Genomic DNA, 15,214 nt, shown 5'->3' with positions numbered 1-15,214 from the left:
AATACTTTAATGGGTGTGGATCGGGTTATGTTAAATGAACCGATTGTTTTTAATGAATCTAAGATATTTGAAATTAATATTAATTTATTTTAATTAATATCGCAAACCTCTAATAAAAGGCCACATAGAAATTTTTTTTTAAAAACGCACCATTAAAAAGTAATGATATGGATGAGTTGATTTTATAACGATGATAACATGAAGGAGTTAAATTTTTAACTGATGACATAATAGTTCAATAGAATATTTAATTTTTTTTTTTTTTTTAATTAATAACGTAAAAGATCACATGACAAAACTATATAAACTGATTTATAAGAATAATGGCATAAATAAGCCACAGTTCAATGACATCCCATTTTACAATCGGTGATCCCAGATCCCCAGGTAACAAACAATGGCTCCCTAAACGTACAGTATGTTCAGCATAGTGTACAAGCAAGTAAAGCAAACACGTAATTAAAAGTTTTGCCTTCAGAAGGAAGCAACTCTTCGCTACCCTCTTTTTCCATTCATCTAATACTTTTTCATTTTCATAATCATAGTGTTCGAATCTAATAAAATTATCGACCTGCCATCTTCCCACAATAAACACAGGTAACTTTGTACACTTTTTTTAATATATATAGTCTCTATTACCATTTTCTCCGCCATTCCAGGTTTTCTTTCTATTTTATTTATTTATTTATTTATTTAATTATTTGTAAATTTCGTTGTTTTGAATCTGTTTTATTGATTGGTGTTCTGAAATGGGTGTTTTTTGTTTTGTTTTGAAGGTTTATTGAGTATCTGGGTATTGTTGGAAATTAGAGATTGTTGGAGGAAATGGAAGCATCATCGTCTACGCCGGAGTTTGATTATTTGTTCAAGCTGTTATTGATTGGAGATTCAGGTGTAGGGAAGAGTAGTTTGCTCCTCAGTTTCACTTCTGATGCCTTTGAGGATCTTTCTCCAACTATTGGTAATTTATTAGTATCTTCTTTTCTTTTTCTTTCAAATATTGTTAATTGGTTGTATATATTTTTCAATTAAACCCTTTTACCATATTGTGCAAATATCATTGCCTAAAAAATTTTCCTTTTTTCAAATTGCTTTATAATGTTTTTTTACTTGAGTCGAGGGTCTATCGGGACAGCCTATTAAGTAAGGTCCGGTGTTATGGTCTGTTGCAGAAAGTTCCACAAAGGTACTACAAAGTATTGGTGTGGGTATTTATAGACTTGGGCTCTCTCACCTTAGTAGCTAGCTTTTGGGGTGTGGTTCTCCTAAGGTTGTAACATCCGGGTACACATTACCCGCACCGGACCCACATGTTGGATTACTCTGGGTTGTTTTGTATCATTGCTTAAGAATTGTTCTTTTTTTCTTTATAATGTTTTTACTTGAGCCGAGATTTCTATTGGAAACAGCCTCTTTACCTTGTAAGGCTAAGCTTTGCATATACACTACCCTCCCCAAACTCCAGACCCAACTTGTGGGATTACCCTAGGTTGTTGTTGTTTTTATCATTGCTTAAAACTTGGCGTTTGTGATGTACATTATAAAGAGAGAGGAGTTGGGTTTAGATGTGGGAATGTTAGATGTATCAAAACATGAAATATTGAGTAATGGATAATTTGTGAAAATGCTGGTGTTTAAGGAAAGATTGAATAAATTAGTTTCAGTGTTTTATGGGTGTGGAAATTAGTTGAGTGAGAGTTCTTTAGCTGTTTAAGCACAAAACTTGTGTTGGTCAATGGTTCTACTGCATTTTGAAGTTAACAGTTTGGTTGCAGCGATTTGGTAACTTGAAGCTGCAAAACTGCGAAAGAGTTAAAAGACTGTATTTGGAATGGTGATGGGCCTATATCAAAAGTTAAACAAACAGTTGAGTTAATTCAATATCATTGGACAAAGTGGTATTGCATTGGTCTAACTAGATGAAGGGGAATATTTACTGCATTCAGGTATTGATGTAGTGCCGCATAACCAGCAGCAACAAAAAGAAAAAGAGAAGATGAAGAAAAGGAATACTTGGAATTAAACTGGTATTTTGAACAACTAATTGATCTGACCAATTTCATGATGGGCTTTTCCATTACGTTGTGTTAGAATAGGCAAATATATTCCAGCATAGATATATAAACTTTTTTTGGGTGTCACGTGTCAGTGAGAAATACGTCTGAATAAAGAAGTTCTGTGTAAACTCTAGTGACTTTTGAACTGAACTTAGCAGGTTTTCATTGTGCACTTGATATGCCATAAAATGCATCAGACAAATTCTATGGTGGTTTTTCTTGACTGGTTAACTAGTTATGGAATAAGTCGTCTCTCATATTCTCAGGTGTGGACTTCAAGGTAAAACATGTCACCCTCGGAGGGAAAAAGTTGAAGCTTGCTATCTGGGATACAGGTAATTTTGTTATTTTATGCCCGATCTTCAATGAAGTTGTTCTTTATTTTAAATCTTTTAGTTGCATATCTTTTTCACCTAGTAGCTTTCTTTCAAACCCCTGAAACAATTCTTATCCAAATATATTGTATGCGAACCAAATAGAGGGTCATTGTTGATTACCCCTAAAGTTGGATATGATACGACATGGTTTTCCTAATTGTATCTTGCGGTTCTCCATCTATAAGCTAAAATCTCTTCAACCTAAGAGTGCTTATTTTGCATCTGTCAAGTAGAATGACAAAATTGAAAATTATGTGTTCCTCAAGTTATTTGATATCAAATGACAATTTACTTGACAGAAACTAGCACTGTCAGTTGTTGGTCACAACACACGCTAGTAAATGTAATTGCACCTGTAATTTAGGACTTAGGAGCATGATTACACCAACCACTTACTAATTACCAAAATAGAACAACGTTGGTGTGTTTAGACTATTATACTTGATTTAAAGAACCATACTAAACTTGAATTGAATTTTTGACAAACTTGGAGCAAGTAGAATCTTGTCAAATCCTGGATGTTAAAAAATCTAGGATTGTGATATCTCTCAATACTTCACTGTGCTTCTTGTACTCTCCTAACTGTACCTTACTGAACTAAGTCATTATCCTAGGGTGCTATTATACCTGCAAGTATCTTTCAAGTTGCTTACATCCTACCTTCTGTAACCTTCTATAACCTATTTTATATGTTTCATGAGTATAATGTTAAGGAAGTTTATGATTAAAAAAGGCGGCGAAAAAATTTGCTCCCAGGCACGAATCCCAATGTGATTTTAAATCAGACTTCGACTCAAAACCCCACCAGTGGTCCTTCTGATCACTGGTTTCCCTCTTTTCTCTTCTCTGTCTTTCAATAATTATTCCACCATAGCCACCACCAACCTCCAGCGACCCTATCCCAGAAAAACCATCCCAGAAAAGTACTACACACGCTCACACGTGCCACTAGAACTTCCCAAGCACCGACGCCACGCGTGTTACGTGCTGGCGTGACACCTCAGGCAGATTTTAAGAATTTTTTCTTTTACAGCTCAGACTTCCGGCGAATTCCGACCTCCCTTTTTTCTCTCCCTCCCTCTACCACACTCATCTCTCTAGTTCTCTCTCCTCTTTTTTTTATCTTTGAGGATCTCATGGATGGAACAATCTATTTTGCTGTGGGCTTTAAATCTTATGGCATCTCAAGACTTTCAGGAACAGTAAGGGAATGGTACGAATGGACTGAAAGAAGTAGAAACCATATCATAAGAACTCAGTTTACCAAGAAGACAATGCTATGGATAGCTCAAAAACTGAAAGAAGCTTCTTTATTCTAGGGGAACATGGTGAAAAGGTGGAAGAAAAAGGATAGTTTCACAGAAACATTTTGCTAAGAAACTTTCAGCAAGTTTGGAAGGTACATTACCATCATCGACTTGGAAGGCAGAATGAGATCAGTGGTGATAATCCCGGAACTAACTTTCAACTCGGGCTGGAACTTTATTGCAGACAAGGTGGAAAGGTTCATTAACAACCACAGGAGTGATTTACTCCCAATGGAACCTAGATTATCGGACAACAACATTCCATATGCTTCAGCTCTTAGAAGCAGTAAATGACCCAATAGGGAGGAAATTGCAGACTGCACAATAAAGAATGGGGAAGGTACTACAACAACCAGAACGAAGTCTTAATAGGAGTTTGGTAGGGAATTTTAAGGTTGCCGAGTCACCAACTCTTTCAGAAATTAGGAGATGAGCTTCTACAATTTGGAAGCAAAATTTTGGTCTGAACATTTATGACATGGGTAATAACTTGTTCCTTTTTGAGTTCGCTTTCAAAGCCATGGCGGAACAAGTAATGAATGGTGAATGGTTATGGAAGCGTGCTCAGATCAATTTCCAATGGAGTCCAACAGTTGGTGCGGTGGAAGGAAAATCAAAACCCAACTCAATTTGGGCTAGATTGGTTGGCTTGCCTCTACATCTGTGGTCGTAAAAAGCTTTCAAAGCCATCAGAGATTTCTGTGGCGGCTGGGTAGAAGCAGAGGAGGAAACACAGCTTCAGAACCATCTTAAATGGGAAAGAATCAAAATCTGTGGAAACGGGAGCAATATTCTGAAGGAGGTGACAATAGAAAATGGAGGAATCCGGTACACGATCCAAGTTTGGACTAAAGCTCCAGTGAGTTTCCAAGTTGAAGAGAAAGAAAAAGACGACGAAACAAAAAATCCCCTTATACAGAGTGCATCGAGGCATAATATGAAGGACAAGGGGATAGTCCTCAACTTGGACCATGCAGCTCTTTATGTAGAAGGACAAAGTGAACCTGTTTTAAAACCTAGAGGTGGCTTGGGCCGAAACATTTTAGAGCAAGCAGAAAATCCGAAACTCCAGTTTGAACCATTTTCTAAGGGCTGGGAGTCCTCAACAGAGGATCACGAAGGCATACATAGTATTGAACATAGCTCAAATAACAGAGAATTGCACGAGCAAATAGAAGAAACTCAGATTTCTGAGCATAATGCAAAATCTCCAATTGTGAAAAGAAAGGTAGATCGTGAGACCAATGATGCCAGAGGGACAAGCTTAGATGATTGTCAGGGAAATGGTCACGGTTTACAACTTTTACAGAGACAATGTGGAACCAGTTGCCGTATAATCATAGAAATTCCAGAAAGCAGAAGTGGAGGCATCAAATTGGGTTAATAGCACTATCCTAGAGCTAGGTAATATATATGGGGTTGTATTTGAAGGAGGTGAGAAGGAAGCTTTAACGGTACTTATAAAGCTAGATGGAAGAAACATGTCTTTAGAGAAACAAAAAAAAGGTAACAAGATCAGAACACCAAAGAGCAGGGGAATTGGCAAAAATGAGTTGAAGAACCTTGAATCAAATCTAAATAAAGAGGTGGAAGGAGTCTGAAGTAGTGGAAGACCTCTGAATTCGACTTGCCAATGAAACAACAACAACAACAAACCCAGTGTATTCCCAGATAGTCTGGGGAGGGTAAGATGTACGCAGTCCATACCTCTGTCTCTAAAGAAGTAGAAAGGTTGTTTCCGATAGACCCCCGGTTCGAGACACGGAATACTACACAAATACATAGTAAAACATGGAACAAGATGGCATAACATAAATACGACACCCACAAGTAATAGAAAATAGAGAAAAGTAAACAGATTCGTAATAAAGCATGAAACAAGGTATCATAACAAGTATAATACCCCCACCAAGTAATTCCCTACACTAGCGACCCAAACTGACCCTAGCCTTCTGCCCTAATTCGCGTCCTCCAGATCTTCCTATCTAGGGTCATGTCCTCAGTGAGCTGTTTCTGCTCCATGACCCGCCTAATTACCTCTCCCCAGTACTTCTTTGGCCTACCCCTACCCCGCTTAAAACCATCCAAAGCTAGCCTCTCACACCTACGAACCGGAGCATCTATGCCCCTCCTCATCACGTGTCCGAACCATCTCAATCGGACTTCCCGCATCTTTTTCTCCACTGGAGTCACACCAACCTTCTCCCTGATAGTCTCATTCCGAACTCTATCCCCCCTAGTCAGCCCACACATTCAACGCAACATCCGCATTTCCGCTACCTTCATTTTTTGAATGCCTTCTCCAAGTCGATAAACACCATGTGCAGGTCCTTCTTCCTTTTCCTATACTGTTCTACCAGTCTCCGTACCAGGTGAATTGCCTCCGTCGTCGAGCGGCCAGGCATAAATCCAAACTGGTTCTCCGAAATAGACACTATCCGTCTCAGCCTCACCTCGACCACTCTCTCCCAAATCTTCATAGAGTGACTCAATAACTTAATACCCTTATAGTTATTGCAACTCTGAATGTCACCCTTGTTCTTATAAAGAGGGATCATAGTACTCCACCTCCAAGCCTCGGACATTTTTGCCATCTGGAAAATTTTGTTAAACAATCCAGTCAACCACCTTAAACTAGCCTCGCCAGAAAACTTCCTAAAATCCACTGGTATCTCATCAGGCCCCGTCGCCTACCTCTTCGCATCCTGTGAACAGCCTCTCTAACCTCCTCTACCTTAAAACGTCTACAATAACTAAAATCCCGACACTCCTCTGAGTGCTCCAGCTCCCCTAACACAATAGCTCTATCCCCTTCGTCATTCAATAGCCTATGAAAATACGACTGCCATCTATTCTTAATGTGGCCGTCCTCCACCAACACTGTACCGTCCTCCCCCTTAATGCACTTAACCTGGTCAAGGTCACGACCCTTCCTCTCCCTAGCCTTAGCGAGTCTAAACAACTTTTTTTCCCTTCCTTTCTTTTGTAATCCCGCTTACAAGCTCTCAAAAACTGCCGTCTTAGCCGCCGTAACTGCTAACTTAGCCTCCTTCCTAGCTAACTTGTACTCTTTCCTGTTTACCCACTTCTCTTCTTTGTCCTTACTCTCAACCAACTTAGCATACGCCCCTTTCTTGGTCTCCACTTTCTTCTTAACCTCTTTATTCCACTACCAATCCCCCCGATGATGCTCGGTCCGGTCCCTAGAAACACCCAACACCTCACTAGCATTCTCCATGATGCACCTAGCCACCCTATCCCACATACTATCCACGTCCCCCCTACACTCCCACACCCTCATTCCCGCCAACTTCTCCCCTATGTCCCACGCATTCACTGGCGTCAAGCCGCCCCATTTAATCCTAGATCTACACTCCTCAACCCTTCTCTTCCTATACTTCCTTATACCTAAATCCATAACCAAGAGCCTATGCTGGGTCGAAAGATTCTCACTCGGGATGACCTTACAGTTCTTACACAACACCCTATTCCCTTTCCTAAGCAACAAAAAGTCAATCTGAGTCTTGGCTATCGCGCTTCGGAAGGTGATCAGGTGATCTTCCTTCTTCGGGAAGCCCGAGTTCACCACCACCGGCCCAAAGGACCTCGCAAAATCCAATAGAGTAGCCCCCTCTTCATTTCTTTCCCCAAAATGAAAACCACCATGCACATCACCAAAGCCTCCTGGTAACGCCCGGATGTGCCCATTGAAATCTCCTGCTACAACAATCTTCTCCGAGCTAGGCACACCTCTCACCACCTCATCCAAAGCCTCCCAAAACCGCATCTTTTCCTCCCCATCCAAGCCCACTTGCAGCGCATAAGCACTACACACGTTCAGGGTAAACCCCCCAATGACCAACTTAATAGTCATCAACCTATCGCTGATCCTCTTTACCTCTACTACTTGACCTCTAAGCTCTTCATCTACTAAGATACCAACTCCATTCCTACGCCTCTCGCTCCCAGAGTACCAAAGCTTGTAACCGTCCACATCCCTAGCCTTAGACCCTACCCACTTTGTCTCTTGAACACACGCAATATTAGTCCTCCTCTTTCTAAGAATCTTCACAAGCTCTATGGACTTACCCTGAAGAGTCCCTATATTCCAGGACCCAACCCTCAGCCTACCATCTCTATCCACACGTCTTCCTCTACCGCCCCTGAGGCCAAACTTTGGCCTCCTTCCCACCCCCGCCCTTTCCTCTTCCCCCGCCCCCACAACGGCCCCCCGCCCCAACCTCCTCGGACATGACCCTATCCAACCATCAACGCCCACAGCCACTACTACAAGAAAATATAAGAAAATATAAACAATGGTAGTAACAATGCAGCAGCAGGAAATACAAGGCTCACACAAATTAGAAGAAATAATCAAGAAACAAAACTAAACTCAACTAGGGAGAAAAAACAAAACCGAGGTAAGGACAAAACTAACAGTAAGAAAGATAGAGCACACTAATTGCCTGGCACCAAGGAAAAGACAAGGAGAAAAATAATATAAAGAAATCAAACTATATAAAGTTAAGAAAGAACCAAAGTTTGGATGTCACCGGGACGCCTCCGTGCTGCTGATCCGGCAATGTTGGTGTTAAAAAGTGTTTGCCGAAATAAGGTCGACGAGAAAGAGGCCGCTGGTTACGTCGCCGGAATGTCCCCGGAGATTCGCCGAAGCTTCTTCAGAGACGTGAGACGTCGGAATCTGGACGTCGTCGGACGTCGGCCTACCTGTTAGGCCGCTGATGAGTACCTCCCCCGTTACCTGAGTCGAACCGGCGGGAACCCTAGCCCACCGACGATAGCTGCGACGGGAGAGAGAGATCTGAAGGGTGAGAGAGAAAGAGGGAGATAGGGTAGATCTTGTACGCTTCCGGTACGTCTGCGCCATTGCCGGCGTCAGAGTTCGCTAGTTAGTCGAGGTGGTAACGTTAAATTGTACGTTAGAGAGAGAAGATTAAAATTGGAAAATAGATTTCCTTTATAACGAGAAACAAAGTGTATAAAGAAACCCAAAAACTGTAAGCAGTGACTGAAATAGCTAAACTCACAAGAAATCAAAATTAAAAAATTGCCAAGAGACTAGACTGTAGAGAGCAACTAAGAAGTAAAGAGTAAAAGAGTAAAGTAAAGTTCAGATGTCCACTTGCCAATGAAAATCAAACTTTTATCCTGGAATGTGAGAGGGCTTAATATGAGTTCTAAAAGAATGACCGTTAAGAGTCTATGCAAAAGTGGAAAGTAAACGTCTATTGCTTTCAAGAAGCGAAACTAGAAAAAGGTGTGGAAGATTTTGCTAAAATAATTGTGGTCGTGCAGGTGGATGAAGTATGGCTTTTTAGAAGCCGAAGGGAGCTGTGGGGGAATTTTGATATTGTGGGATAGTAGAGTGTGGAAGGGGATCTTTGTTGAGAAAGGTCAATACTCTCTAACTTACAGATTTGTAGCAGTTCAGAAATCTTTCAGTTGGTGTCTCACCGGTGTGTATGCTCCTCATACCAGAATTGAGAAAAATGATGCTGCTCTTTTGGCTAATGAATTGGTGGACTCAAAAATGAAACAGAAGACTCCTGGAATTTATGTAAACTTGACATAGAAAAGGCATAATGACCATGTCAATTGGGATTTTCTTCTGAAAATATTAATTAATGGCACTCCTGAAGGTTTTTTCCATTCTCAAAGGGGCCTAAGACATGGTGATACAATGTCACCACTCTTGTTTGTCTTTGCAATGGAATGGCTAAATCATATGATTAGAAAGGCTAATGCTAACGGCTGGATAAAACTTGGTTTTGGGGCACAGAGTAATAGAGGCAACATGGAGATCACTCACTTGTTGTAATAGAAACAAATCAGACATCTGAGGGCCATCCTAACTATCTTTAAGGCTGTATCTAGATTACATGGGAATGGGAGTTAAAGATTTATTTTTTCAGTCTGGTGGAGTGGGTCTACTTGCTGCAAATCTGGGATGCCAAGTGGGAACTCTACCCACAAAGTATCTTGGAATGCCTCTTGGTGCAAAGAACAAAGCTCAAGATATTTGGAGCGAAGTGTTGGAGAGATGTGATAGAAGGTTGACTAGTTGGAAAAGACAATATTTGTCCCTTGGCGGCAGATTGACATTGATAAACTCTGTTTTGGATGCCCTTCCCACTTATATGATGGCTTGCTTTCCTATTCCCAAGGGGGTAGTGTAGAAGATAGATAAATTAAGAAGGGATTTCCTGTGTAATGGTTGTGCAGAGGAGAGGAACAAAAATCTTGTGAGATGGGATTCACTAATTTGCAGCGAGAAGAATGGTGGCCTTGGAATAAAAAAACTGAGTATTCACAACAATAGCCTGTTCTAAGAGTGGCTATAGAGGTTCATGACAGAGGAAAGACCTTTGTGGGGAAGATTCATCACAAAAAAATATGGTTTGATGAACAGTTGGATAACTGAAGAAGTGAAAGGTATATATGAATGTAGATATGTGGTCTAATTTCTAGACCAATATTAGAATTAAGGTGGATAATGGGTTCAAAGCTTCCTTTTGGGATGATTGGTGGATTGAACAGAACAACTTGAAAACCCTTTTTCCAGATTTATATATTTTGGGTCTTCAAAAGCAAGCAACTGTAAGACAAATCTGGATGGAGAATGGATGGAAGCTGAACTTCGGAAGGGCTTTGAATGATTGGGAAGTGGATAGAGCTATTAATTTGTTGCATTGTTTGAACTCTTTTGAAGGCATTGTTGATGTTCCGGACAAACAAGTGTGGAACCTTTGCAGTTAAATTAGTCTATTGGAAAATGAACAGGAGAAATTGTGTGTCAGTGGTATGGCCATGGAATTCCATGTAAATTCATCTGGCAAATTAAAATTCCTACCAAAATAGCGTGCTTTGTGTGATTGGTAGTTAAAGAGCTTGTTTAACTCAGGAGAGACTACAAAAGAGCGATCTTCAGATTTGCTCAAGATGTCTATTGTGTGGGCAGGAAGTTGAAAACAATGAGCAACTCTTCCAGCATTGTGAGATAATTGCAAATTTGTGGCAAATGTTCTTTGATATGTTGGGGGTGATTTGGGTAATGCCAAGAACAACTCTGGAACTTCTGAAGAATTGGAAGAGTACTAGAAGAAGAGGGGCATAGGAGGACTGTTGGCAGAGCAATCCAGCATGTATTTGGTGGACAGTATGGACAGAGCGGAACCTTGGACATTTTGAGGACAAAAGCAATCCCATCCTCAAAATTAAGATGAATTGCCTCAATCTTTTTTATTTTTGGTGTAAACAGGATGTAATGGGGGAGATAGCAGTTTTTGTAGATTTCTTTGACAATCTGTAAGTTTGGTAGTTGTACATAGGATCCTCCATTATCCTATTTTGTGATTGAAACCTTTCGTCTTAGCACCTGCTTGATGGTGTTGATTTTTTTCTTTTGGATATGAAATACAAGACACCCTCTTCCTCCCCCAAAAATGAGTATAATGTTAACAAAGATCCATTAATGTCAAGCCATCATGCTGATTGCATAAGGCAGTTAGGTATATCCTTTCCTAATTGCTAATTAATCTATCTAATGAGTCGATTGTTTTAAACCTCATGCTGTTCAATTGTAATCTAACCTTAGATTGCCTTAAAAGAATTTCAATCACAATGTTCCTGAATAAATCTACAATCATTTTGACGAATCAAGTGCAATATTATAACTAATTTGCATCTTCTTGATGCCATTAATGAAGCCAATCACTTCATCAAAATCAAGCACAATACTCAATTCTTAGTACATCATCAATCACCAAAAAAAGAGGATAGAACTAAGGAGAGTGCAAATAAATTTAATTCTATATATATATATGTGAGCAAAATGGAAACCTGTGCAACACAATACATCACTTAGGCTCTAAGGTTAGAGGACCTAGGCTCTGCCCACAAGTTCAGAGAGTGATGCCTGCTATTCAGGTAGGTGTGGGGGTGCCAATGGTAACTTGAATATTGTACCTCCGAGAGTTTTCGTCTGCCAAAATATGTTAAAGTGAGAAGAACCTAAACTTGGCAAATCTTAAGGGGAACGAATGCTTGATATTTGCTCATATATTTAAAATCAACTCATCACCAACTGACCCACCTACCTCGTTTGGAAATAAGATGGTGGCAGAGGGTACAATTGACTGGTATTGCTTCTTTGAATATTGTTGTCAGCTTAATTAAGTGATTGAACTCGGCATGTTTTGCTGAATGTGCTAATGGGAGGTCTCCCTCAGCACAATCCTTGGTTATAACATTATGACTTTCTTGTTTTGCAGCTGGACAGGAAAGATTTAGGACTTTAACGAGTTCATACTACCGAGGAGCTCAAGGAATAATCATGGGTAATCTGCTGTCTCTTCTTTCTGCGTTGTTATTTGATTTGACGGATTTCCATGTTATGTAGTCATCATGCTACACTCACTTCAATTGCTTTACAAGAGATAGCAATGGTCACTGCTGTCAGGACAAACACTAAGCGCAAAATAAGAAGTTGGCACAGCTCGCGTCTTGTGTATAAACATCATTTTACTTCCTTAATCTTTTTGTGTTGGTTAACATGGTTGTCGTAGCCCTAGAGTATTTATGAGTTGTAGTGTAGTCCAAAACTTTGAAAGATTGCTCTAGTGCCAGGAAGAATGGATGGAAAAGATCGTCTCGACTTCTTGGAATGTTTCTTAAGAGAATTGTATGTCCATTCTTGCATTGTTTTTAATAAAGAATAGAAACGTGAGTGAAAAGAGGAAATTAGTGGCAGTGCATAGGACAGCTCCTCAATGATATGAGTGAGTACCATTTAGAAGTATGCTTCTTCTTGCTGGCTTATCTTTATGAGCAAATTCAGTTTCTTCTTAATGAATTTCTTCTTGTTGGAACAAATTCTTTTACCCAACTCCCCTGCCATCCAAGAAATATTGTAGCATGTTGACTTCTTTCGGACTCAACTGTCTTTGATTCAACAGTTTATGATGTAACAAGGCGAGACACATTTACTAATCTCTCTGATATATGGGCCAAAGAAATTGACCTGTATTCAACAAATCAGGACTGCATCAAGATGCTTGTTGGAAACAAAGTTGATAAGGTACCTCTCCTTCTTTTAGGAAGAGAACTTCCATCTCTCCAACCACAATCATATACCCTGTATTGATCAGGTGCATTTGTATCTTTGAGTCGAAATTGACGGTACGTGATGATGCTTGTGAATATTCACATATGTATGAACCTTTTTGCAGGAGAGTGACAGGGTTGTCAGCAAAAAAGAGGGAATTGATTTTGCTAGGGAATATGGATGTCTTTTCATTGAATGCAGTGCAAAGACAAGGGTTAATGTGGAACAGTGCTTTGAGGAGCTTGTGCTGAAGGTATGAATCATCCAAGGATCTTTCTTGTATTTTGTTCATGTTATAGTTTGAATTGGCTGGTTAAAAAAAGATGTTTGAATGGATTGGTCATGCGTTATTAAATAATGGAGTTGCAATGGAACTGAACGTTAACAAGGATACAATCTTCTCTCAGTAGTAACTTGTTCGTTGCCTAGTAGCACTTGTAGGTCTCAGCAAAGGAATTATTATTCGGGATAGTGTGGATAGCATGCATATCCATAGCTGCAGTTAGAAAAACAGGAAACAATAGCTTAAGCAAATGGACACCAACAAGACAAATAACTTCTTTAGTGGTTAACCTTGATAAATTGAAATTCATTTTCACTCCTATATGTGGACCATGTGGTTGTATTTATCCCCCAGGGGGCTGATATCATATTTTTAGTTGTTAAGTCAATACGGACTCTTGAAATCTTGAGTTTGGCTGAGCAACAGGTTTATCATGGCTGTGAGATCTCTACCTTCATTTCACTATTTTAGTTATTTAATTATCTTTACCGGTAATAACCATCTTGAGTGTACCTAGAGCGGGCCATGTCTCCACTATTTTTCTGTGCATTTCTTGGAAATCTTCTTGGTCAACAGCTGGTGATTTTTTGCACTCTGGCCAACATTTAACTGAACCATGGAAACTTGTAACGCTAGTGCCATGCTAGAAGAAAGGTTTTCTTTGTTGGGGTGAACTTTGACAGTCATCCGCCAGTAGTCACTGCAACTTACCCTTCTTTTTGGGGCTGTGTCCTTGTCCAACAGCCTTGCTAGCAAATATTATCTCAATATATGGTTCAATTATTGCTTCACGGAACATGTATTCATGCCCTACGAAGTTTAGTTATATTGTTAGCTGCAATGCCTTGTCACAATAGTTTGCCCTATTTTTACTTGGAACTCAATATAAATGAAGTTTGTCTCAATATAAAACTGGAGTGCCTTTTACTTCCTCTATCTAAGAGAAACATTTCTTGGTTGTGATGATGAATTTTGGTTTTGCAGATTCTGGACACTCCTAGTCTTTTGGCTGAAGGTTCAGCTGGTGTCAGGAAAAATATATTTAAACAGAAACCTCCAGAAACTGATGCATCAACAAGTGGCTGTTGTTAAGATGGATGTTTCCTTGAGTTCTTCGTGCTTTCCCTTTCTTTTGTAAAAGAAAATTATGTAATTACTCGAAGATGGCAAACTGTGTTTTGGATCCTTCACGTTTGTTGTTCGTATGACTGAATGTCCCTTCTGTTGTCCTCGTCTCTAATATGATATTTGAAGATGAGTTCTTTTCTTTTTGTGAAGGCAAAAATCTCATCTTATTATTATTATTTTTTTTGTGTGTGTTGGGGGTTTGGGGGGCGGGGGGTAGAGATTTGTATGTACAGGTTTAGATATATAAAGGATCACTTGAACATAAGGCCCTAAGGTGATCTGTGGAGAAGCCTAATAAAAGAACCATCTATCATATAGGCACAGGACTAAAATACCAGTTCACAGATAGTAATTCAACTTGTCTAAATGTTCCACATGCATCCTCTACAAAATAACCTCTCGTGCGATGAGTTTGATCAGTTGACTCTTAAGTCCTATTCTGGTGTTTCTCTCTTGCCAGATGTGGTACAGTGCAGGCAAGGGTCTTTCTGTACACATCTGCTCCTAAGCTTTTGCCCCTTCATGTGAGTTGCCGGCCCATGTGATCTCATCTGTCCATCTTAGCAACTGAGCAAGCTTGCTCCAAATAACCTCAAAGACTTGACATTCAAAATGTAGGTGGGACATTGATTAATCCTGCTCATTGCATCACATTGCTGATTACAACCAGATATAATTTCATCATTTTGTCCATTGTTTAGGGCTTGTCCTGAATTAGTAAGATTCAACAGGAAGGTCCATTTAGTAAACCCCAGTTGCTACATGTGAGCTTCCTCCATGGCACTTTGGGAATATCACCTCTCATCATGTAGTACACTGTAGATAGAGAAGAACCCTGTTGCAGTACATCCTGCCCGATGTGAGCATCTGCTAGGTATTGTTTAGCTTTGGAAATCTTGGTCTACATTCAGGAAGCTTGAGTTTGGATATACTCCAGG

The 15,214-nt window shown here is 39.9% G+C and overlaps 1 protein-coding gene across 2 annotated transcripts; it reads left to right on the top strand.

The window, feature by feature from the left end:
- The first annotated feature begins 330 nt into the window (after nt 1-330).
- On the top strand, nt 331-14,425 carry LOC107868830 (ras-related protein RABC1). 2 transcript variants are annotated; one of them, XM_047410856.1, is made up of 7 exons: nt 331-597; nt 777-961; nt 2,324-2,392; nt 12,033-12,098; nt 12,717-12,838; nt 12,990-13,118; nt 14,133-14,425. In XM_047410856.1, the coding sequence occupies exons 2-7, from the start codon at nt 826-828 to the stop codon at nt 14,238-14,240; spliced, it is 630 nt and encodes a 209-aa protein (XP_047266812.1). In that variant the 5' UTR covers nt 331-597; nt 777-825; the 3' UTR covers nt 14,241-14,425. The 2 variants fall into 2 exon arrangements, with proteins under 2 accessions (XP_047266812.1, XP_047266811.1); XM_047410855.1 differs by having other exon boundaries at nt 338-659.
- The last annotated feature ends 789 nt before the right edge of the window (nt 14,426-15,214 follow it).

The sequence above is a fragment of the Capsicum annuum genome, chromosome 4, assembly GCF_002878395.1.
Source record: "Capsicum annuum cultivar UCD-10X-F1 chromosome 4, UCD10Xv1.1, whole genome shotgun sequence".
NCBI classification, from domain to species: domain Eukaryota; kingdom Viridiplantae; phylum Streptophyta; class Magnoliopsida; order Solanales; family Solanaceae; genus Capsicum; species Capsicum annuum.
This window is presented reverse-complemented; position numbering and strand designations above follow the sequence as displayed.

Coding starts and splice junctions, on each gene's coding strand:
- LOC107868830 (XM_047410856.1), top strand. CDS start 826: ATGGAAGCATCATCGTCTACGCCGGAGTTTGATTATTTGTTCAAGCTG. Junction 962..2,323: donor GGATCTTTCTCCAACTATTG/GTAATTTATTAG, acceptor TCATATTCTCAG/GTGTGGACTTCAAGGTAAAA. Junction 12,099..12,716: donor AGCTCAAGGAATAATCATGG/GTAATCTGCTGT, acceptor TTGATTCAACAG/TTTATGATGTAACAAGGCGA.